Consider the following 25,571-nt stretch of genomic DNA (forward strand, 5'->3'; position numbering starts at 1 on the left):
CTATAACTGAAGTCTTGTCTAGATCCTGCAGTGCTTATTTAACCAGTACCTCCATTAATTTCCCTGAAACAGAAGTTAAACTAACAGGTCTCTAATTACTTGTCACCCTTTGATCCTCCTTTGTGAATTGGGATCACATTTGCACATCTGCAATCCATGGGTACCTCCCCTGAGTCCAAGGAAGCTCTCATAATTATGGAAGTAAGGGTTTGTTTACTTCTTTTTCTGCCTCCTTTAATATAACTAGATAGATCCCATCCACCCCAGGTGCCTTTCTTATGTTTATTTTCAACAATTTCTGCTCCACTTTGCTCTCAGTTATTACATTTAGCTCACTGCCAGAGTTTAATACACCTCTGGCATTCCCCTCACTGAATTACTCCTCATGTGTAAATGTTGATGCAAAATACTCATTCAGTTTGTTAGCTACCTGAGCAGCAGGATCAACATTTGAACCATTGATATCAAGTGGACCCATCTGATTCATCCCCTTCCTTCTAGAGTTTACATAAGTAAAGAACTCTTTGCTGTTTTTCTTTGCATCCTTTGCCAAATATTTCTCGTAATCTGCCTTTGCCTGCCTAACCTCCTTTGTAACTTGATTACAGACCAGCCATGATTACAGACCAGCCATCTACCATAGGCTTTTGTGTCACCTGTTAATTTATATGTATCCCATGAATTTTTCTTCTCTGCCACATGTCTCATTAGTTTATCTGACATCCATTTAGGCCTAAACCTTGAACAATATTTCTTAGTTGGTATGAAAAGCCTAGTAGGTTCCAAGATTAATTCTTTGAATGCTTCCCATTTAGAATTTTCTGTTGGTAACATCAGTTGGCCCAACTGTATAGAATTTAAAAACTGTCTCAGACTACCGCAGAATTTAACACAAACTCCAAGATATATGTGAATAAAAAATTAAAATCAGAAGCACTAAATAACAATACTCTTTATACACATTAACTGGACAGGTTCTGTTTAAAATAAAACTATAAAAACTCTGTTTAAAATTTCTCAGAAAGCTATTTATGAAACAAAAAAAACATCCTTCTCCTAAAAATACAGTTTTCTGAACTGCAGCAGGCTATACCATTTTCTGCTAATTCAAAGCATTAGATCAAGGTTATAAAATGATTGCAGGCTGTGTACAGCCTGCAATCATTGTATAACCTTGATCTAATGCCTGACCTTACCTGATCTTATCAAGCCCAAGAGATGCCCACAAATTTTTACTATTATTCAAATTACTACTGTTTACAACAAAGTTCAGATATAATTCAATGATGGCTTTCACATATGATTACTAAAACAGAAAAAGCATCACTTTCATCCCAGTTATCCCATATATTACTAAATCTAAAATTAATCTAACGAATAATCCAACTCATACACAAAGATCCCTCCCTCTAGAACTGTCCCATGCCATTATAGTCTGGTAAGAACATTACATGAAATACTTGTAATATAGTTTACATAGATAAATGCATAGTTTACATAGGGAAGTCCATGTGTAAATTTTATGAAAATTTTTTTTTGCAAAACTAAGCTAGTGATACAATCCACTATCAAGCACAGCAAATTTGACGCTGGCTACATTTCTGGATTCTTGCCAAATACATTCTAGTAACCAGTATTGGGGCTATAAGTTAATTAAATTTATTTTTATAGGATGAATTTAAGATTTTAAAAAATCACCAACAGATGTACGACTACTACTTCTTTTATTATAATTATCATAGAGAAATTATCTGAGTATGTTGATGCAGGTTATCTTTTCATAACTATCATGCAGGCAGTATTTTTGATAATAATCTACAGATAATTTCAAAAATCAATGCCACTACTCATCAAAAATTTAGGCTGGGTTTAAACTAATATATATAAACAATTGTATTTTTATGAAACTTTCCTTACATTACTTCAACTCATGAATAACTGCTCTAGAAAAATGGGCTATCTTACAATAAACAACTTATATTAGCATAAGATTTCATAATTAAAAATTTTACAATATTACTCTAATTAGAAATGTCAAGAAACAGATATCTTTCATTTTTCACTAAATATTAATACAGTATATAACAGAGCTATGATGCTCAATACGTTCTACGTTAATTTCAATATTTGTAGAAGAATAAGAGAAATTTACCTCAATATGATATGAACACTTCCTTACCTCAATATGAACACTTCCGTATGATACTCTCCAGAAATTAAAACAAATAAAAGATTAATGCAAAATTATTACATTAAAAATCAATTGAAAACAATTCAAAAAAACAATAAAAATTAATTAAAAAGTTCAACATAAATACTGAAAAACGATTTTCCTTCCTGAAGATGACAGAGCTTTTCGATCGTATGTCGTGATCACAGGAACGGAAATTCCATTCCTGAGAGCACAACATATGGTCGAAAGGCTCTGTCAAGCTTCAGGAAGGAAAATCGTTTTTCAATATTTACGTTGAACTTTTTAATTAATTTTTTATTAGCATTAGCATTAGTAGAGGCATTTGATGCAAGAAAGCAAGCTTATGCAGCATCAGCCAAAAAATAAAAAAAATAAAATAAATAAATAAAATAAAATAAAAATAAATAAATAAAAAATAACCACTTCCACTTCACCCCTCTGTTCGTTCGAAATACCTGTCCAGCTGAGCCTTAAACTTATTTAGGCTATCAACTTCCACGACAAGGGATGGAAGTCTGTTCCACCAACCAACCACCCGCTGGCTAAAGGCAAATTTCCTCACGTCTATCCTACATCTGTCTTTCCTCAATTTGAATTTATGCCCTCTCAGGTGATTTTTCTGAGCAAGAGGAAGAATTTTTAATTTTTTAAATTGTTTTCAATCAATTTTTTAATGTAATTATTTTGCATTAATCTTTTATTGGTTTTAATTTCTGGAGAGTATCATATGGAAGTATTCTAAGTATCATATTGAGGTAAATTTCTCTTATTCTTCTACAAATACTAAATATTAATGTACCCCCTCACCTTTGGAATGGATTTATATTTAATGATACCTCAATGAGAGACCTCAGATTAGAAGGCATTTCCTAAAGAGTAAAAAATGGATAATATTAGCAAAATGAAATGAACTATAAAATATTCTAGACTAATAAACAACACTTTATATTCCAATTATATTAGATATGAAAAAACTATTATATAAACATGAACATTTAAATTTTTTTGAACTTAATATTCAACTTTGATTCTCTTGTTTAAAAAAAAAAACCCTTCATTGTGCTCATGCATAAAATTCATATTCATTGCCCCTAAGATTCTTGCAGATATTATAAATAGAAGAAAGAGTCCATTTCACTTTTCAAAATAAAGTAGAAATACATAATACTATTCTGTATGAATATGTAATTCTGTTGGAAATATTCTATATTTCCAACAGTTAGGAAACGATGTTTTTGATTGGAAATTATCACAAAAAGCACAATTTTCCTTACAAGCAGACTCTCGATTAACCGGGACACTTCAAGACTCCAAATTTAAAAAAAAAAAAAAAAAAAAATCAACCAGAAATCAAAAAATTCAAGTAATAACTAGAATAGGTATAAACAGATATTTTGAAAGTCGTAAATAAGCGACAAGCGGCATTATAAGTCATCATTGGGGGATTAGCATACCTATTATCTTGCAATCCACTCAAAAAAAAAAAAAGAGAGACCAAATGTTTAGTTTGTTTTAGTGCATTGCATCAATTGTTGTGTCCTTTCACAGTGCAAAAGGACAAATTTTGTTTCGTTATTTATGTCAGGGATGTCAGAATTTTTTTTATAGTAAAAAAAATTTTTTTTTGTTTAGAGATCATGAAAATGATGGATAAACACAAAAGAGTTGTTTTTTCAGTTAAACAAAAACTTGAAATTATTCAAAAGTTTGAAAATGGTACATCTGTTAAATCTCTAAGGAATCATTATAATAAGGATGTATCAAAATGGCCAAACAATATCAAGTATCGCATGGAATTCAGATTTGTCAATAATAATATAGTAGCAATATGTTATTAGTCATTCCCGAGTTACGTAAAACTCAACGAAGTAAGAAGTCCTGGACACTGCTCTTCTTACGTATGTCGGGGACTTAGGAATTTCTGGATTAACCGAGAAATCGATTATCCAGGATTTGTTTTTTACCATCTATCCCGGAAAATCGAGGGTCAACTGTAATTCTAAAAAAAAATCAGAAATGATATGCATCGCAGATATTTTTTCACATCTCATTACACAATGAAAGCAGAAGATTATTACAAATAACCATTTACTTTCTAAGAGTGTGACTGGCATAATGGACATTAAAAGTTCAAGACCCATGCCACATATTTAATGCCAACTTTTTTTTTTTGGCAGCATGTCTCAAAAACGCTTTGATAATTCATTGGACATATATACTTTACAACTTTTTTTTATATGACAGGATTAATTTTAAACTAAATCTTTAGTAACAAAATAATAATTTCATTACTAAAGTTTTTTGTGTCTTCACTCGTTTCTATGGTAATTACAAACAAGGAAGCAGAGGATTGGAAAGAAATTTGTTGAAGCATGGATTATTGTTGTTATTATTTACATAGATATTAGTATCTAAAGCCATACTGCAAGTTGTGCAGCTGAAAATGCCAAAATAGCTCATGGAGGGAATCCATCTCTCCTAATATTGAGATTGGCTAAATACAGCCATGACTGAAGAGGTCTTTAATAATTCCACTAGTCTCCAATATGATTCAAACCCACTCTTCTCTGAACAACCATCCCTGCTATGGATAAAGGGATGGTTGAGTGGGAGAAGATAGAGAGTTATTAATGACGGACACTGCTCTTCGTAGACAAATGTTATTAGTGGAGTCCCCCAGGGTTGGATGCTGGGCCTATTGTCATTTTCTGTATTTATTAATGATACCAATGAAGATATATTAGGTTTAATGTCTAAGTTTTCAGATGATACCAAGGTTGGCAGGGCGGTTAATGACAGTAATGACGGTATGCTATTAGCATTAGTAGAGGCATATGATGCAAGAAAGCAAGCTTATGCAGTATCAGCCAAAAAAAAAACAAAAAACTTCGCCCATTTCACCAATCCATTTACTCCAAAAGTTTGTCCAGTTCTACCTTCAATTTATTTAAGTTATCAACTTCCACAACGACACATGGAAGTTTGTTCCAGCAATCAACTACCCGCTGGCTGAAGGAAAATTTCCACACATCTAGCCTACAACTGCTACAACTGTCTTTCCTCAATTTGAATTTATGCACCTTCAGATTCGTAATCTGAGCAAGAGTAGAAATCCCATCAGCACTGAGCCTGCTGAAACCATTAAAGCCTTATACACCTCAATCAGATCACATCACAGGCACCTAGTCTCCAGATGCTGTAATTTGCAGAACTTAAGCCTTTCTAGGTAAGAGCACACCTCTGTTCCCCTCACCAATTTTGCTGTCCTTCTCTGTACTTGTTCTACCAACTCTACATCATTCCAAAAATGAGGCTTCCAGACCTGTATGCAGTACTCAAGGTGTGGCCTGACCATTGCCATATACAAAGGGATAATCACCTCCTTATCCCTGCTAGCAAAATTCCTGTATATCATTGACAAGACTCCATACTGCAACAAGTTCTAGAAAAAATAGGAGGCAAACTGAGAAATGGCAACTGATGTTTAACACTGACAAATGAAAAGTACTGCATATGAGTAGCAGTAATCACAATTTAATGTACCAGCTGTGAGGTACTACTCTAGCTTTGGCAACAGGAAGAACTACTCTTGATCTGGTTATCAACAGTGATTCATTATGCATTAAAAAAAAAAAAAAAAGAATCTGCAGGTAAAAGAGGCATGGCAGCAATCACAGTGTACTGTCTGGTCTCAGACAGTTTTTAAATACTGTGCAGTGGGTCCAACTGATGATGTAACCAACAGCCAATTCTAAATAGGAAGTATTGAGGGAAGTAATCAAAGAAGTTACAAGGCTTTTTCATACCAACAAAGAAATACCGTTCAAGGCTTACACCTAAATGGGATGTCAGATGAACTACTGAGACAAGTGGCAGCATATAAATTATCAGGTGATAATACAGGATAATTTATATCTACCATAGGTTTTTACCTATGGTAGATATAAATTAATCAGTAATCAAGTCACAAAGCAGGTTAGGCAAGCTAAGGCACATTATGAAAAGTCTCTGGCAAAGAATGCAAACACTTCTATGCTTATATTAAAAGTAGAAGGAAGAGGTTGAATCACATTGGGCCACTTAATGTGTATGGGTTAACTATTGATGACCCTGCTCAGGGTTAAGTGCTGGATCCTCTTTAGGAAGGGGAATATCAGACATTTATCAAACTGTAACAAGGAGCTAAATGACTTTGTGATAACTGAAAGGAAAGTGGAGGAAAAATTATTGAAGACGGTCATAAAAAGGCACCTTGGGTGAATGGAATCTATCCAATTATATTAATGGAGGCAGCAAAGGAGGTAAACAAACCCTTAGCCATAATTATGACAGCATACTTGAATTCAGGGGAAGTCCCTTTGGACTGGAGATATGCAAATATGTCTTCAATTCATAGGGGGGAAATCAAAAGGTGACATCAGTAATTATAGACCTGTTAGCTTAACATCTGTTCCAGGGAAAATAATGGAATCACTTGTAAAAGAAGTAATGCAGGACCATCTGGACAGGATGCAATTATACTGCAATCACAGTGTGAATTTGTTAAGGGGAGATCTTGTCTAACCAATCTGATAGGTTACTATGATTTAGTGACCAAGGAACTGAATGCAAAAAATAATTTTGACATCATATACCCGCATTAAGAGCAGGTTACTGCTATGGAAAAGGAATGGTTAAGTGGAAGAAGACAGAGTGGTTATCAATGGGTACTCCTCTTCATGAGCTAATGTTATTAGTAGAGTTCCCCAGGGTTAAGTGCTGGATCCATTGTTATTTTCAATATTTATCAATGATACTGATGAAGGTAAATCAGGCTTAATTCTAAGTTTGCAGATAATACAAAGGTTGATAGGGTGGTTAATGACAGTCATAATAACGATAAGTTATCACGAAAGTTAACAATAAGTATGAGTTATATAAGGCCATGGTTAGCCACATCTTGAGTACTGTGTACAGGTCTGGAAGCCTCACTTTAGGAAGGATGTAAATCTGTTGGAATGGGTGCAGAGAATAGCAACCAGACTGGGAAAGGGGAAAAAAAAGATGCTCTTACCTAGAGAGGCTTCTGTTCTGCAAACTGCAGCATCTCAAGACTAGGCACCTGCAGGGAGATCTGATTGAGATCTGCCTGCAGGTGCCATGCAGGTGAATGTTAATTATTCCACTTCTTGAAACTATACACATGAGGGAACATAATTTCAATTTGAGCAAGGATGGTTGTGGAAGTTTGCCTTCAGCCAGTGGGTGGTTGATTGTTGGAACAGACTTCCATCTGTTGTTGTGGAAGTGGATGGGTTTAATACATTCAAGGAAGAACTAGACAAATTATTGGAGGGTATGGATGGGTGAACTATGTAGTGTTGGTTTTTTTTTTCTTTTTTTTCTGATGCTATATAAGCTTATTTTTTGCGTCATTTGCCATTAATACTACTACCCTCAGGATAGTGGAAAATGAAAAAGACCTGGGGTAACTGTGGAGTCAGATATGTAATTCTCTGAGCAGTGCAGATGGGCTGCCAGAGCAGATCATAGAGTTTTGTCAATGATATACAGGAATTTTGCTAGCAGGGATAAGGTGATTATCCCATTGTATAAGGCAATGGTCAGGCCACATCTTTACTGCATACATTTCTAGAGACCTCATTTTAGGAAGACTGTAGGGCTGCTGGAGCAGAATCAGAGAACAGCGAGATTGATGTGGGGAACAAGGGGTGTTCTTGCCAAGAAAGGCTTTAGTTCTGCAATTGCAGCATGTGGAGACTAGGCACCTGTGATGCAATCTGATTGAGGTATTTAAGGCTTTGAATGGATTGAGCAAGTTCAATACTGATGGGATTTTTCTTCTTGCTCAGACTACACACAAGAGAAGGCATAAATTCAAATTGAGGAAGGATAGTTGCTGAATAAATGTGCAAAGGTTTGCCTTTAGCCAATGGGTGGTTGATTGCTGCAACAAACTTTTGCTGCTGTGGAAGTGGATAGTTAGAATAAATTCAAGAACTAAATGAACTGTTGGACGGGATGGATAGGTGAAATGGGAAGGGTTTTTTTTTTTTTTCTGGCTGATGCTACATAAGCTTGCTTTCTTGCATCATTTGCCACTACTAACATTAATACCAAGTGATGAAACCACTATACTCTCAAAGCAGGATAAAACATGAACCTGAATATCTGCAGATTATTATAAATTTTAAGGAAAAGCATTTGAAGGAAGGCTGTTCCAAAGAATAGATATAGAGGGGAATAAATAATTAAATTTAACAAAAACAGAATAATAGTAAATCAAGCATTATTGTTTTTAGACTGTCTGTAGTTATTTAATAAATGGGAGATTAACCTTCTAGCAAAGCCATTAGTTTGAAAGTAGTGCAATACCAGTGCAACTCATTGTGAAGGAAAATGTTTGTTTTGCTGAACATAAAGAATAGCAGAACAGACTGTTGGTAGTTTTAAATAAGGGGGGAAAATGGGGACTACAAATTACTGTACAGTTTACAAGAATGCATGTAGAGAAAATTTAAATTCAAGGATTTTAAACAATAAACACTGGAGAGATTTTTAAAACAACAGGCCAGCATTATTATAATGTGTTTTTGTATTTGTTGTTTTTTAAATGTATTTTTTTTAATTTTGACAATGAAATTGGTTGATGTGTTTATACTGTAGTACAGCATGTACAGTAGTATATATACTGTGCTGGATGATAAATAAAGTTTGGTAAAATAAACAAATTTTTATATTTCATCAATAAAAATTCCCTACATTTAATTTACAGCTGCTTAATGTAATCAATTTTCATAAATGTAATGTAATCACAATAAGCAGCGTCCACTGTACATAATTGTACACCCATATTTACACCAGATTAATAATTGTGATAAAAAATATTTTAAATAAATAATCTACAATAATGCAACTACAGTAATAACTTTCAAAAGATCATATGTTTTTAACACAGTTTTATTAACATAACTTCACTATCTATTGTGATTTTGGTAACAGAAATTTTCATTTTCACTAGAAATAAATAATGCTTGTAATCCTTTGTTTTGAATTGGTTTGTTGAATTTTTCTCAGTTGCACATGTTATTTTCTTTCACTTTTCAAGCAATTTAATTTATTAAGGATAGAACTATTTCAATCTTACCCTGAGAGAAAATGTTAGTACTTTAATGATCTCCGAAGAGGGATTTAAAAAAAAAAACAAAAAAAAAAAAAAAAACACACTACCTTTGTGTTTTCCTCTTCCAATCCAGTTTGCATCTGAATTTTCCATCCACCAACCACAATTAAAACTTGCTGGCTAACGCAAAGCTTCTGATCATATAGCAGATAACTCTTTCCCCTCTTAGTTAATTTGTCCCCCCCCCAGTTCTAACTTCACCGCAAAGAACACAAGCGAAGAACTAAAAAGTGAATGTGGAGCAAATAAGTCTTTTCCACATAGTGAACTGGAGAAAATGATGAGGGAAGAGAGATATCTGCAAACATACCAACCAATCAATAACACCACTCCACATGGTTTTCAAATGTTTTAAACTAACAGCTGTTTTTAACTCAGCTTTTCAAGCCGATTTCAGAAATGTTTTTTTTTTCCCTATCACATACTGTTTTTTCACAAATCACTTTAGCTGATGTCATGAGTTGTATTACTGAATGTATTAAGTTTGGAGTAAATGCTGGGAATTTGTAAACTAAACCTTTATGTTGGCAACACTGCCATCAGTCAATTGTATCTCAACCTTGAGAGTTCCATGCAGCAGTATTTATGAGTGTACGCCCAGTTTATTTTTGAGGTTATAGTGTCAAACTTGTGCTGAAAAATGAGTAAAATGTCTTCATGCAAGTGTGTTTGAACAATTCAAAACTTATTTTGTTATATTTGTGAAAGTTATGTAAGTCCTCAAGCAAAGACATGATATTACAGAATTTAAAATATGTGTATTGTGATTATTTTGGGATGAAACTCTGTGACCAAGATACACAATGGGCTCCACATAAAGTTTTCAAAACTTATGCTAAAGCACTGAGACTTTGGAAAAAATGGTTAAAAAAAAAGGCTATGCTATCTGCAATTCCCATAATTTGGCAGGTGCCTACAAACCACTGTGATGACTGGTACTTTTGCTTAGTTAATGTAGATGGATACAATGCAAAGAGTAAGAAGGGCATTGTGCATCCTAATATTCCATCTGCCATTAGAGTAGTCCCAAAAGGAGATAGCCTGCCAATTCCATGACCTCTACTTATATTAGAGAACGTAGCAGCAGAGATGCTGAAAGTGAAGATTCTGAAGATGATTTTTTTTTTTTTTTTTTTTTTTTGATTTGGTAGTTGTTGGCGCATCGGCTTCTGTGGCCATATTGCACCTCCCAAGGTTTTTGCAGTACTTTGATCCAAGCCCGAGGCGGGAATCGAACCCGCGACCTTTGGGTTGCCGGGTAGGTACTTTACCCACTCGGCTAGCCCGGTCGGCTCTGAAGATGAAACTGAAGTCTACATATGCCTGGAGACATTGAGTTCAGTCCTCAACTGTTTTCACAGCATGATCTGGTATGAGATTTAAATTTACCATAATCTCAAATTTACCATAATTCTCATGGTACAGACACAGAGAACAAGAACTAGTCCCCTACTTTACTGAGGATGATTCTATAGTTTTCTGCAGTAATATAAATGATTTAATGAACTATTTAGGAGTTACAATCCTACATACTTTTTATTGACTCATTAAAGAGGCAAATTGCAAAGTACTATATATGGGTAGCAGTAACCCCAGGGAAATGTACCAACTATGTGGTACTACACTCAGGGTGGTAGTGAATGAAAAACATGGTTTTTTTTTTTTTTTGGTTTTTTTTTTTTTAAGGAGCACTAGCAACTAAGGCCATATTGCTCCGGGATATGCAGTGGTCATTCCCTGACCTTTCCGCATCCTCCGTATTTGGTGGTGACGGGTTTGAACCCCGGTCTAATCAAGAAGCGTGTGCTATGCACTACTGCTCCTTCTCACCTGGCTACGGAGGCGCCTGAAAAACATGGAGGTAATTGTGCAGTCAGATATGAAGTTTTCTGAGCAGTGCAGCCAGGCCACACCTTGAGTACTATGTACAGGTCTGGAGGCCTAATTTTAAGAAGGATGTAAACATGGATCAATTAGGCAAAAATGGGACATGGATAAAAATGGGACAAACATGGGTGAAAAACACAATGGAAACAAATATGGGTCAAAAACACAATGGAAACAAATATGGGTCAATTCCAGAGCCCACTCTGTGAAGTTGAAAGATGAAAGAAACATATGAGAACTTCAATAAGCTGCTGACAAATGATAAGTATAAAGAACATGGTTGGTTGGTTGGTCTGTGCTGACTTTAAAGTAATACGCATGTTAATTGGACAGTAAACTGGCCAACTCACACAAAAATGCCTAGCTTTTTGTGTGAGTGGGACAGGTGGGCAAGGAATAAGCCCTAGGATGTCAAAGTCTGACCAAAGAGAGGCAAGTTTGTTACCTGTATCAAAGAACAGTTCATAAACTACAGGTAGACCCCAAAACTGTCCTTCTTTCACTCTTGCACATCAAGTTGAGTTTGATGAAACAGTTTGAGAAAACTTTACCTCAGGAAGGGCCCTGTTTCAACTACCTCTGTACTAAATTCCCATTGATGACCCAAGAAGAGAAGCTAAAATAACTTACTTTTGTTGGACTTCAAATTCATAAACTGATGAGGGACACAGATTTTGAGTAAACTATGAATAAAAGAGAAAAACAGGCAAGGATTAGCTTCAGGTCTGTTACAAATAATTTCTTAGGGTAAAGCAAGGATCCAGACTACAAGAATATAGATGAAAATATGTTGGCAAACTTCAAGAAACTGGGCTGGAATATGAGAGTCAAAGTACAATTTTTACACTCCCACATCAACTACTTCCCGGAAAAACTAGGAAGTGTTATTGAAGAACAGGGTGAGAGGTTTCACTAGAACATCAAACATATGGAGATCAGGTTCAAGAGAAGGTGGAATGTCAACTTGATGGCAGACTATTGCTGGATGCTGAAGAGGAAATATAAAGTAAAAGGATCTGCAAGAAAATAAAAACATAAAAAAAAAAAAAAAAAAATTTGACCCATCAAAGATCAGTTTTTAAAATAAGAGGTGTGGGTAAACCCGCATCTCTCAAAAAGTGTGGTAATATAAATATATATAATGGCTTTTTGCACTAATATAAATGACTTAATGAACTACTTAGGAATTAGTTACAATCCTACACAGACTTGTTATTGGCTCATCAAAGAGGAGTCTCAAAGGTATGTGGAAATAAATGGAAATTAATATGGAAATAAACATGGATCAATTGGGCAAAAATGGACATGGGTAAAAATGAGACAAGCATGGGTGCATTTCATGCATAGCATTAGCACAGGCATACGATGCAAGAAAGCAAGCTTATGCAGCATCAGACAAAAAAAAAAAAAAAAAACTCTCCCATTTCGCCCCTCCATTCAATTCCAAATGCCTGTCCAGCTCAGCCTTAAATTTATTTAGGCTGAGCTTCCACAAGAAAAGATGGAAGTATGTTCCACCAATCAATTACCTACTGGCTAAAGGCAAATTTTCGCATATCTATTCTACAACTGTCTTTCCTCAATTTGAACTGAGCCCCCTCAGGTTCTTAATCTGAGCAAGAGAAAAAATCCCATCAGCATTCAGCTTGCTCAACCCATTCAAGGCCTTATACACCTCAATCAGATCACCTTGCAGGTACCTACTCTCTAGGCACTGCAATTTGCAGAACTTACGCCTTTCTTGCTAAGAGCACCCCTTTGTTCTTCTCACCAATCTTGTTGCCCTTCTTTGTATTCATTCTAGCAACTCTACATCCTTCCTAAAATGAGGCCTCCAGACCTGTACACACTACTCTAGGTGTGACCTGACCATTGCCTTGTATAATGGGATAATCAACCTCCCTGTCCCTGCTAGCAAAATTCCTATATATCATTGACAAGACTCCATTACCTGCCCTGGCAGCCCCTCTGCATTGCTCAGCAAACTTCATATTTGACTGAACAATTACCCCAGGTCTTTTTCACTTTCCACTTCCCTGAGTGTACTACCACACAGTTGGTACATTTCTCTTCGATTATTGCTACCCATATGCAGTATTTTGCATTTGTCAATGTTAAACGTCAGTTGCCACTTTTCGGCCCATTTGAACAACTCATCTAGATCCAGTTGGAGTAGTATACTATCTTTACTGTCATTAACAACCCTGCCAACCTTTGTATCATCTGCAAACTTGGACATTAAACCTGATATCCCTTCATCAATATCATTGATAAATATACAAAACAACAATAGGCCCAACACCGAACCCCTGAAAAACTCCACTAATAACATTCGTCTAAGAAGAGAAGTGTCCATTGATTACCACTCTTTGTCGTCTCCCACTCAATCATACCTTTATCCATTGTAGAAACTTACCCTTAATGCCATATCTCTCCAATTTGTACAGCAGTCTTCCATATGCAACGGTATCAAAAGCTTTCCTGAAATCTAAAGTATATGATATCAAAATTATTTTTGGCATTCAGTTCCTTTGTGACCACATCATAGTATCCAATCAAATCGGTCAGAAAAGACCTCCCTTTAAAAAAACCATGCTGTGTCTTAACTATTACTGCAAATGATCCTGCAGTGCTTCTTTAACCAGTGATTCCACAAGTTAAACTAACAGGCCTATAGTTACTTGTGTCACCTTTTGAACCCCCTGTGTGAATTGGTGATACATTTGCGAAACTCCAGTCCATGGTTAACTCCCCTGAGTCCAAAGCAGCTCTCATAATTTTGGCTAAGGGTTTGCTTACTTCCTTTGCTGCCTCCTTTAATATAACTGGATAGATCCTGTCTACCCCAGGTGCCTTTTTTATGTTTAAATGATCATCAATAGTCAACCCATCTATGTTAAGTGGTCCAACCTGATTCATCCCTTTCCTTCTAGAATTTACATAAGTAAGGAACTCTTTGCTGGTTTTTTTTGCATCATTTGCCAAGGATTTCTCACAATCTGCCTTTGCCTGTCTAACCTCCTTTGTGACTTGATTACAGACTAATTTATATCTGCTATAGGCTTCTGTCACCTGATACTTTATATGCATCCCGTACATTTTTCTTCTCTGCCACTGGCCTCATTAGTTCATTTGACATCCATTTAGGCCTAATTCATTGAACAGTATTTCTTAGTTGGAATGAAAAGCCTAGTAGCTGTAGTTATTTGGTTTTTAGGAGCATTAGCAACTAAGGCCATATTGCTCTGGGGATATGCGGTGGTCATTCCCTGACCTTTCCGCATCCTCCGTATTTGGTGGTCACGGGCTCGAACTGTGGGCAGGAGCACTGCTGCTCCTGCCCACCTGGCTACGGAGGTGCCAAGCCTAGTAGTCTCCAAAATTAAGTCCCTGAAGCTTCCCATTTAGAATTCAAGGTTGGTAGCATCATCACTTGATCCCACTGTACAGAATTTAAAAACTGTCTGAGATCCCTGTAGTCACCTTTATGAAAACAAAAACCCTTCCCTTTAGCCTTGATGGTAGTTACATCTTTAAGTTTGTTGTTTGGTTTTTTAGGAGCATTAGCAACTAAGGCCATATTGCTCTGGGAATATGCGGTGGTCATTCCCTGACCTTTCTTCATCCTCCATATTTGGTGGTGACGGGGTCGAACCCCGGTCTAATCAAGAAGCGTGTGCTACGCACTGTTGCTCCTTCCCACCTGGCTAAGGAGATGCCAACACATCTTTAAGTAATTCCCACATCAGTATATTGTGATCACTGTCACCCAGTGGTTCCTTTATCTGCAAATTCTTAAAGCATGAATAATCATTGCTTATAATCAGATCAAGAGTATTACTCCCTCTGGTTGCCTCTCGAACATGTTGCTGTAGAAAACAGCCACCCGATAAATCCACAAAAATCTTGCTAGTGTGTGAGTGACCAAACCACAAGTTCCAGTCAATATCTGGAAAGTTAAATTCCCCCATTATAAGACATTATGATTTACTGGCCCACTCTATTTCTCTGCACAATTGCTCATTATACTCATCAGATTCATTAGGCCTCTGACACACTCACCTACTCTCATTTTTCCTTTCCCAGTGCTATGTCACACCAAACAGACTCAACATTGCATTGTCCACCAACATCAACTGGATGCACTGTGTTCCTTAACTAACAGCATAAGCCCTCCTACTCCCTTCCTGTCCTGTCTATCCTTTCTGTACACATTGTACTCCCCAAATTCCAATTCTGCACAACTTATGTCTGTTTGACACATCTCTGATATCCCAACAATACTGTCTTTGATGTCTTGACTAGCACTTCAAACTCATCAAATTTATTACTATACTCCTAGCATTGGTGTACATGTAAGTATACATGCACCTGTTTCTACTCTTAGTTACCTTGACACAGCCCATGTATTTATTTGCCCCACTACGACTCTCAGGTGTCTTGGAAATTTCCAGTGCCTCGCTTTCCAGGCTGCTGCTCATTCTAATAGATGCAGTGCAAGAATCACTTTTGTCTTTGCCTGTGGCCACTGTTAACCTTTTAGCCTGTGTATTCCCCCGAGCTATCAGTTTACTGACCCACCTAACACTGCCTCGATAGCATCAGCAAATATTCTTGCACCCTTTCTATTTAAGTGTACCCCATCCCTGTAGAAGCAATCTCTCCTGTCAACAAGCACAGACCAGGCTGAAAAAATTTCTACCCCTTGAGCCTTGCACAATCTCTCCAGGGCCATATTGATCGGTAAGACTCTCATCATATACTCCCTCCTATTGTGTCCGGGCAGAATTGCTGACACTTTCACATTCAACCCTAACTTGCGAAATTTTTTAAACATTGACCTGTACTTGTTCAGTAAATCTGCAGATCTCTTACTCTTAATGTCATTAGTCCAACGTGTACAACAATATCACCTTTTGTTTCCTTAAAAGATAATACTGCTCTACAACGTCATCAACTTTTGCCCCTGGCAAACATACCCTGGTCCTGTTCTGCCTATCCTTCTTACATGGTATATTCCCCATCTCCCTGACAATAGAGTCACTAACAATTACTAGTTCCTTTGAGACCAGTGCATTCTGCCTTGGAAATTGCCTCTGTGTTGCCTGATGCACAGGAGTGAGCTTTGCCATTGAGCTGGGCATCTGAGAGTTTGATGGGCCCTCATTAATTTCTTTGAGAGCATTTACCCTACACCTCAAACTCTCATAGACACCCATCAGAACGCTGAGTTGGTGCCTAATTTCTTGACACTCTAGGCATTTAGCGCGCACGCATGCACGCACGCACGCACGCACGCACACACACACGCACACACACTCACAGACATCCTTCTTGGCTAGATCATGTCCCGTTTTAGAAAGTTCAGCAAACATTTCACATTTCGCACATTTTTTGTCACAGTACTCTCGCTAGTCTGTGTCATGATTTCCGTTTAAATACAGTTTAATTAACAATGAAATTTAATATGATTAACTGATAATACTATAATAAACTAACAGATTCCTAATTGAGTGCTTTGTATTACACTATCTAGTTTTACTCTATACCTCACGCTATCTGTTCGAGATATATATATATATATATATATATATATATATATATATGTTATGCTATTTCTTATCGACTACAATACGGCAGCTAGTTCAATAATATTGGCGCCAACACCGCTAAAAATAAAAATCGCTAGTTAAATTCAAAATAACAGCTAGCAAACGCTACAAAACCTATTTAATATCTCTGTAAAACACAATATAGTATGTTAATTAACAAATAATATGGTAAAAATTAAAAATACTTATCCCTTTAGAGCAGCCAAAAATCCACCGACTGTTCTCTTGGCCGACTGACGCATAGGTGCAGTATGCATGAAAACAATGATACTGGACATTTGAGGAGGGAAAAGCAGTTCTTTTCATCTGACAGATCCTGGTTTCAGTTGTTCCATGGATTAACAGTGGACATTTTACAACATGTATTTCATTTTCAACATGTATTTAAATATAAAAGTCTGATAAAAGTAGCATTTTGTTATAATGTCAGTGCACAAATTCTGCCAAAATTAATAAAAATTTGTGAAAAATCAAATTTTCTTTTATGATTTTTGAAGAAACCTGATGTGATGGAAGCAAACGGAAGTCATTTTTGAAATCAGCATTAGAAAATGATTCAAAAACACCCTTTTCTGAGAAAACATCAGTGAATTTTTTCAAAATGCAGAGTAGTTAATCAAAGAGAGAAATCTACTAATGTAATAATAATTTTAAAGCTTGCAGTGTTATACAGCTTTAAAAAATGATCACTGGCTTACATGCAAAAATACTGATTATGTATTTTTGATTAAGTAATTGTTAAAATTTGATAAAAAATTATTTTATCAAAATTATATATAGTAAATCTTATAAAAAGATGAACAGTTTCTTGACAGTTTTGTATAACCCATTAAGTGAAAATTTTGATTTAGTGTAAAAAATGCCACTCTCCAAGAGATTCATTCACTGCCCTTAACTTTTTTTTTTTGCCCTTAACTGCTTTGCTTTAAGTATATTTTGCTTATAACTATTATTTTTACTCAAATTTGGAAAAATTAATCAGAACACTGTAATGCCAGGGGATTGTGTGTGTGTTCCTGTGTGTGTGCAATTCAGCTAGAACCAAGTGTGCAAGGTCAGCAGCATGACCTAAGTAATTGTCAGCACAGTATAAAGTCAGCAATAGACATACTAGTGCAAGTACCCACAAACATTACCACCCAGCTGGAGTGTTTTCTGGTCCAATCAGAAGTTATCCAGCCAATAACAGTCCTATAGCTGGAGACAGCTTGTTGATGTGAAATGCTGATAGAGAGTAAAAAGAATCACACAGTCTAACAGAAGGATACCATTGGTCAAATGACAGCTCCATACATCCAATCATACGCAAAGGAGTATATCAGAACACTCACCATGTTGGAGCCCATCACAGATGGGGTATAGCAAAAGACGACTTCAAGTTCCACTCTTGTCAGCTAAAAATAATCAGCCATAGGTGCAGTATGCATGAAAACACTGATACTGGACATTTGAGAAGGGAAAAGCAGTTCTTGTCATCTGACAGATCCTGGTTCCAGTTGTTCCATGAATTAATGCTGCAGTTAATTCATTAATCAAACTGTGCCAAGTGTTAACATTAGTGGTGATCAGGCTAGTGGTGATGGTGTAGGGAATGTTTTCATGGCACACATTAGCTCCCCTAATACTACATACAAATGCCACAGACTACTTGAATATTGTTGCTGACTAGGTGCATCCCTATACTCAGCTCATAGTTTATTCAACTAATAAACAGTTATTTCCAGAAAAATAATGCACCATGCCACAAGACACAGTCATTCAGAAATGGTTCAAGGAATGTGCAAGTGACTTTACCATATTTCATTGACCTGCTCAGCCACATGATCTTAAACAGATTGAGCATCTGTGGGATGAGGCAGAATCAGCTGCTCATGGCAGAAATCCAGTACCATATAATCTGAGACAACATTAGGATGCAATTGAGACTGTATGGGTCAGTGTCTATATGGAATGCATTTGCCACTTTGTAGAGCCTGTGCCCTGATGACTTGAAACTTTTCTGAGGGCTAGAGAGGAAGTTGTGACGGATTTATTAGGTTGATATACCTAATAAATCTGTCACTTGTAATTAAACTGAGTCAGTTTAAATAAATAATTTTTTTATTTATACTCCAGAACAACAACCTAGGGACAGAGGAGTTCACATGACAGAGCACAAAAATAATACAATATTTTGTCATATCACAAGGATTTAATCATGCAAACTGAGTAATAACATGTTCCTGCACAGTGACAACTCAGCTACAGTTGTAACTTATATATTAATATTCCTGCAAAGCGAAGGTAATAAAATACATTTCAAGGCACAGACACACAAATTGTATTTAAATGGCTACAATTTTACCAACCTTTAATGCTTGGCTGGCATCATGATCTGCAGCAAGTGATGCCAATATATTCTGCCCTGAATCTATAATATAAAAACTCATTATTACAAAATACAGTCAGGATGATTTATTATTTGACAAAGGAATAAGTAACACTTAAATTTATTTATAATAATGAACTAAAACTAGAGTGTAATAAAAGAAAATTATTCTTTATTTTATTAAGTATAAAAGAAAATTATTAAGTATAATAAGAGAAAAGGGAAAAAAGTAATATGAGTACAATAGGAGAATAAACTTGAAGTTTTATTAACCCTTCGCAGTCCAATGTAATTCTGGGTGTGACATCGTAAAATTCCACTTCCAGTCCAATGTCACATCCAGAATGCCCATCAGTGTTTCTGATTATGGAATTTTTTTCAGCTGTACTGGCACAATTAATGTACTGCCATCTAATCAAAAACTGATGTTTTCGACGTTGTTGGCCCCAAGGACATCACAGTTTGATTATGAAATTTGTTTTCCCACTGTACTGATTCAATTATTTTACTGTGATCTATTTATACTTCATATAAAGAATCTGAAACATTAAATCTGTTATATTCAATTTTTAACAACAGGCAGTGTTTTTTTTTTTTTTTTTTGTTTTGAAGTCCGACTGTCTTAACCAGCACAACCATCAGTGTTTCTGATTTTGAAATTGCTTTCCCATTGTATTGCCATTTATTCATACTTCATATAAACAATCTGAAAAACTAAATAAATAGATATGCATTCAAGATCTAATAAAGGGCTTTTCTGATGGTGAAGTGTAGAAATTGCTAGGCCTTTCTGATGGTGAAATTGAGAAATTGTTAGACCTTTCTGAAGAAACTGAGGAGAAAATAGGAAACTCTTACAAATAAGATAGTTTCTGCCTGTTCCATATAGTGTGAATGGGTTTAGGCTTCACTAAATAAACTAAGGAAATTTTTGGAGTTGTTAACATGGTACTAAATGAAAAAATTGATATAAAGAAATATTGTTCTGAAGAATGGACAGACAGAATTAAATTTTTCAAGAATGCATTTAGCAGGAAGAGATAACTGCAGATATTTTGGATGCTGCATCTCTACCCACCCACAAAAGGACAAACAAGGAATTCAAAGTATGGGTTCTAAAGTAAAAAACATTGTCAATTATCTGGATGAAAAGTTTTGTGAATATTTTCTTCCAGAAAGAAATATGTTTTAAACTGCTTTTTCAAGCTGTTTTATATATTAGCTCATGTAAACTTGAAAATAATTTTTGAACATCACATTTCAACTAGTCATTTGTTTGATTGATAGAGACAGACCGCATGGGGAAGACAGTGAAAATAATGCTGGACTGCAAAGAGTTAATGTAATTAAAAACTGGATAAGATTATATTTTAATTATAATGCAAGATACTCTTTATATCTGGAAATCCTCCGATGTGTGATGCAAGTGACTTTTTATCTCTACTTATTTTGGCCTTTTCTCCTTAACTTTTTTACCCACTCAGAGTTCTCTTAATACTTCTGACAGGTAAAAGGATGCAGAGAGAGAGAATAAAAAAAGAGAAAACTTATTAACTTGATCTGAATTTCTGAATAATATCATTTTTGATTGACTGAAAAGGAAGAATGGAAAGAAAGCCAAAGACTGAAAAGTAATGCAAAGGAAAATTTCAAGTATTTAACACAGCAGAAGTGACATGGCTCTAGAAATGGAAATTCAATTGAATACTGCCTTGTCCTACTGTATGTTTTATGTTTTGTGGTCTGCAGACATTGTAGCAGTCAAAGGCCTGCAGGCTAAAAAACACAGAAGGACAAGACAGCATTCAGTTTATTGAATCAAAGAAAGATTACTTTAAAGGGTAGAAAAGGGCTGATGAATGAAGAAGATGAACTTAAAATCAAACTGTAAATGACTGTAAGTAAACTGTTTGCCACAAATGTTGCAAAAAGGAAAAGGAAAACTGAAATCTATAACTCAGAAGAACAAAGAATATATCTGTGGGAAATGCAAAAACAGAAACCAAATATTTATGTGAAGAATGAAATCAATAAGCAAAAAAGGAATCTTTATTAATATGTGAATAGTTCTTGTAAAGTCAAGAATTTTTGGGGTGGGGATAGAAGCAGTAGCAAATGAGATAAGCTTTTTAAAATAAATATCGTCAGGAATATGTATAACTTAATTTTAGTTCAGAAGAAAAAGTACTACCAAAAGATGGAGAACCTGATGTTTCCAATGCTAAGGAAACTACAAATCTAGATGCTACTGATGGCTTTAAATCTGGATACCACTAAATGGAAACTATAAATCTAGTTACTCCTGAATGGAAACTATAAATCTCGATAGTACTTCTTTCTTCACCTTTAAATGTTATCAGAGGTGAAGAAAGTACAAATACTGCAAATTTTCACTGATGACTTGAGAGATTTTTAAACAAATATTATCCAGCAGAAATTACTAAACAGTCTATTCAAAAAATAACACCACACTATACAAGTAGCCTCCAATAAACTATTTCCAGTAAATTAAGAAAATAAATTAAAAATAAATAAATCACCTTCGTAATTTAACAAAGGTATAACATTTCAACTTCAAGTCCTTCAACAGGTGAAGAGAATTTTCAGAAGTTAGATTTAAAACTAATCACTTTATGATCTCAAAATAATTAACAAAAAAAAAACTGCAACTTCAAAATTAGGCGAGTTACTACTAACAAAAAGTACTGGAAAGACAAGCATGCACAGAAAGAGAAAGATGAAAACAGTTTTGTTTTTCTCTCTCTCTCTCTCTCTCGCTCAGATGTGCTAAGAGGAACAAACTTTTATAAGTAAAACTGAAATAACATATATAACTGTCTACTTACCAAGGCCAATCAATAACAGTATTTTTCTAAATATTTCCTCTAATGCCCAGTCCTTCCAAAGTTCAATTTTCTATTTTAAAAAAATAAAAATCAGTCCTATTATTAAACGCATAGTCACCAGGCTAATACTTAGTGTTTTTTTGTAGAAGCACTAAAGAATTTTGTTTTTTAAATTTTTTTTAACTAAAGAATTCTTTACTTAAAGAATAGAGAATTTAAGTAAAGAATAGAGAGGGCGCTGACTCTCTTTAAAAATTACAGTTGCGAGTTGCAGGCTCCAAAAAAACGATAAGCGTTTGCCTTTTTATTTACATAATTGTTATTTTATATTGTACTTAATACGTAGTCTTATAGTTACGCTGGTTATTTTTATTTTAATTTAGATAAACAGTTTTTGTAGATATACGTAATGCTTAATATACGTAAAACCGTTATTTCGTTCGAATCTTGCAGCCATTGTTTTTGTATATAGTGGTAGGGAATTCAAATTTTTAATTGAGGTAGTTAGGTAGCTCTAACGTATAATTAGTAAGGATTTTGGACTAAAGATGAATATAGCTAAAACAAAAGTAATGATTAACAAGTATGCCACGGAAAGGGAAATAATGATTGAAGGAGCAGTAATTGAAAAGGTGGAGTCATATACTTATCTGGGACAAGTTATTAGCTGTAATAATGATAAATGGCTGGAAGTCAAGAGAAGAATAAATTTTGGATGGATAGCATTCAGGAAATATAGTCACATACTGAAGAGCAATATCCCAGTTTGTCTGAAACGTAAAATAATGAACCAGTGTATACTCCCCACCATGACTTATGGAAGTGAAACTTGGGCACTCACCAAAAGAATGGAAGAGAAGCTAAGAACTACACAGCGAAGAATGGAACGAATTATATTGGGAATCAGACTGTTAGATAAGAAGAGAAACACATGGATTAGGCAGCAAACTCAAGTAAAGGACATTCTTATCAAAACTAAAGAACTAAAATGGTCTTGGGCAGGACACATAGCTCGAAGACATGATGACAGATGGACTAAGAAAATAACAGAATGGTACCCAAGAGGAGCTAGAAGAAAACCTGGAAGACAAAGGCGGAGATGGATAGATGAAATTCATGAGTTTTTGAGTAATAAATGGATGGCCAGTGCTCAAAACAGAAGGAACTGGAAAGTTGCTGGAGAGGCCTTCATCCTGCAGTGGATTGAAAATGGCTGATGATGATGATGATGATGAACGTATAATTTATAGAGTAATGCGCTTCACTGTTTCTATTAGATAGCGTAGTATTGACATTTAATTAATTAAATTTATTGATTTTATTAATTTAAAGTATCATGCCCCAAACTAGAGCAGCAAAGCAACAGGCACAAAGTGGCAGGAGTGCTGTGACTCGGAGGAGAACTGAGGGGGGGGGCGATTCTCCAACGCATCAGAGCTTAAAAAAATGTGTGACTTGTGAAATGTTTGCCGAACTCTCTGGAACGGAACGTGATATTGCCATAGGGGATGTCTGTGTGTGCGCGCGATGTAAGGAGTGTAAGGAAATTAGGCGACAACTAAGCATTGTTATGGGCCTATATGAGAGTTTGAAAGACAGGGTGGATGCCCTCGAAAGATCTAAATTGAGGGGCCCATCAGGCTCTCAGCTGTCCACATCAACGCCAGAGCTTGCACTTGGTCATCACGCAACACAGAGGCAACCCCCCCCCCAAGGCAGAATGCGCTGGTCCCACAAGAACTAGTAGTTGTTGGTGACTCTATTGTCAGGGAAACGGGAAACCTGCTTTGTAAAAAGGATAGGTGGAACAGGACCAGGGTATGTCTGCCAGGAGCAAAGGCTGATGATGTTGTAGAGCGGATATCATCTTTTAAGGGCACAAAAGGTGATATAGTTGTACACATTGGCACTAATGATATTAGGAGTAGGAGACCGGCAGAATTACTTAACAAGTACAGATCACTGTTGAACAAAAGCCAAGAATTAGGGTTGAATTTGAAAGTGTTTGCAATTCTGCCCAGACACGATAGAAGGGAGTATATGATGAGAGCCGTGTCGATCAATTCGGCCCTGGAAAGAATGTGCAAGGCTCAAGGGGTAGAATTTTTTTTAGCCTTGACTGTACTTGTTAACAGGAGAGACTGCTTCTATAGGGATGGGATACACTTAAATAGAAAGGGTGCAAGAATATTTGCTGATGCTATCGAGGCAGTGTTTGTTTGTTTGTTTGTTATTTGGTTTTTAGGAGCATTAGCAACTAAGGCCATATTGCTCCGGGATATGCGGTGGTCATTCCCTGACCTTTCCGCATTCTCCGTATTTGGTGGTGACGGGCTCGAACCCCGGTCTAATCAAGAAGCGTGTGCTATGCACTGCTGCTCCTTCCCACCTGGCTACGGAGGCGCCGCCCGAGGCAGTGTTAAGTGGGTCGGAAAACTGATAGTTCGGGGGGGGGATACAAGGACTGATAGTTTAACAGTAGCCGTAGGCAGAGGTGAAGGTGATTCTTGCACAACTTCTATTAGAATAAGTAGCGACCTGGAGCGTGGGGTGTTGGGGGTTTCAGGGACGGATGGCAGTCATCCTGAAATAGGTGGGTATATGGGATGTGTTAGGGTAACTAGGAATAGGAGTAGGAGCATGTATGCTTGCATGTATACCAATGCTAGAAGTATAGTAAATAAATTTGATGAATTTGAAGTGTTGGTCAAGACATCAAAGGCGGATATTGTTGGGATATCAGAGACGTGGTGTCACACAGATATAAGGAATGCAGAACTGGAATTTGGGGAGTACAATGTGTACAGAAAGGACAGACAGGATAGAAAGGGAGGAGGTGTTATGCTGTTAATTAAGAAAAACATAAAATCAAAAGAAGTGCATCCAGTTGATATAGATGATGAACAGTGCACTGTTGAGTCAGTTTGGTGTGACATAAGCACTGCGAAAGCAAAAATAAGAGTAGGAGTGTGTTATAGGCCTAATGACTCGAATGAGTACAATGAACAATTGTACAGAGAAATAGAGTGGGCTAGTAAATCGGAATGTCTTATAATGGGGGATTTTAACTTCCCAGATATTGACTGGAATTTGTGGGTTGGTCAGTCACACACTAGTCAGAATTTTGTGGATTTATTGGATGATTGTTTTCTGCAGCAGCATGTTCGAGAGGCAACCAGAGAAAGTAATACTCTTGGTCTGGTTATCAGCAGTGATCATTCGTGTATTAAGAATATGCAGATAAAGGAACCACTAGGTGGCAGTGATCACAATGTACTGATATGGGATTTACTTAAAGATTTAATTACCATAAGGGGTATATGAAAGGGTTTTTGATTCCGTAAAGGTGAGTACAGTGGTCTCCGACAGTTTTAAATTCTGTACAGTGGGATCAACTGACGATGTTACCAACAGTAAATTCTAAGTGGGAAGCATTCAAGGAATTAATCGTGGATGCTACTAAAAGTTTCATACTTATTAA

At 36.1% G+C, this 25,571-nt stretch overlaps 1 protein-coding gene across 7 annotated transcripts in view; it reads right to left on the reverse strand.

Moving 5' to 3' along the window:
• Positions 1 to 25,571, reverse strand: part of LOC150082055 (TBC domain-containing protein kinase-like protein) — a 311,436-nt gene that overhangs the window by 154,643 nt on the left and 131,222 nt on the right. For all 7 annotated transcript variants that reach the window (XM_090379947.1, XM_090379944.1, XM_090379948.1 and 4 more), the window contains 3 exons: positions 22,091 to 22,160; positions 19,225 to 19,286; positions 3,002 to 3,063 (listed from right to left, as the gene is read on the reverse strand). In XM_090379947.1, coding sequence (XP_090236073.1) covers positions 3,002 to 3,063; positions 19,225 to 19,286; positions 22,091 to 22,160 — 194 coding nt within the window. The remainder of the gene's footprint in view (positions 1 to 3,001; positions 3,064 to 19,224; positions 19,287 to 22,090; positions 22,161 to 25,571) is intronic.

The sequence above is a fragment of the Mastigoproctus giganteus genome, chromosome 8, assembly GCF_048544385.1.
Source record: "Mastigoproctus giganteus isolate SK-2022 chromosome 8, ASM4854438v1, whole genome shotgun sequence".
NCBI lineage: Eukaryota > Metazoa > Arthropoda > Arachnida > Uropygi > Thelyphonidae > Mastigoproctus > Mastigoproctus giganteus.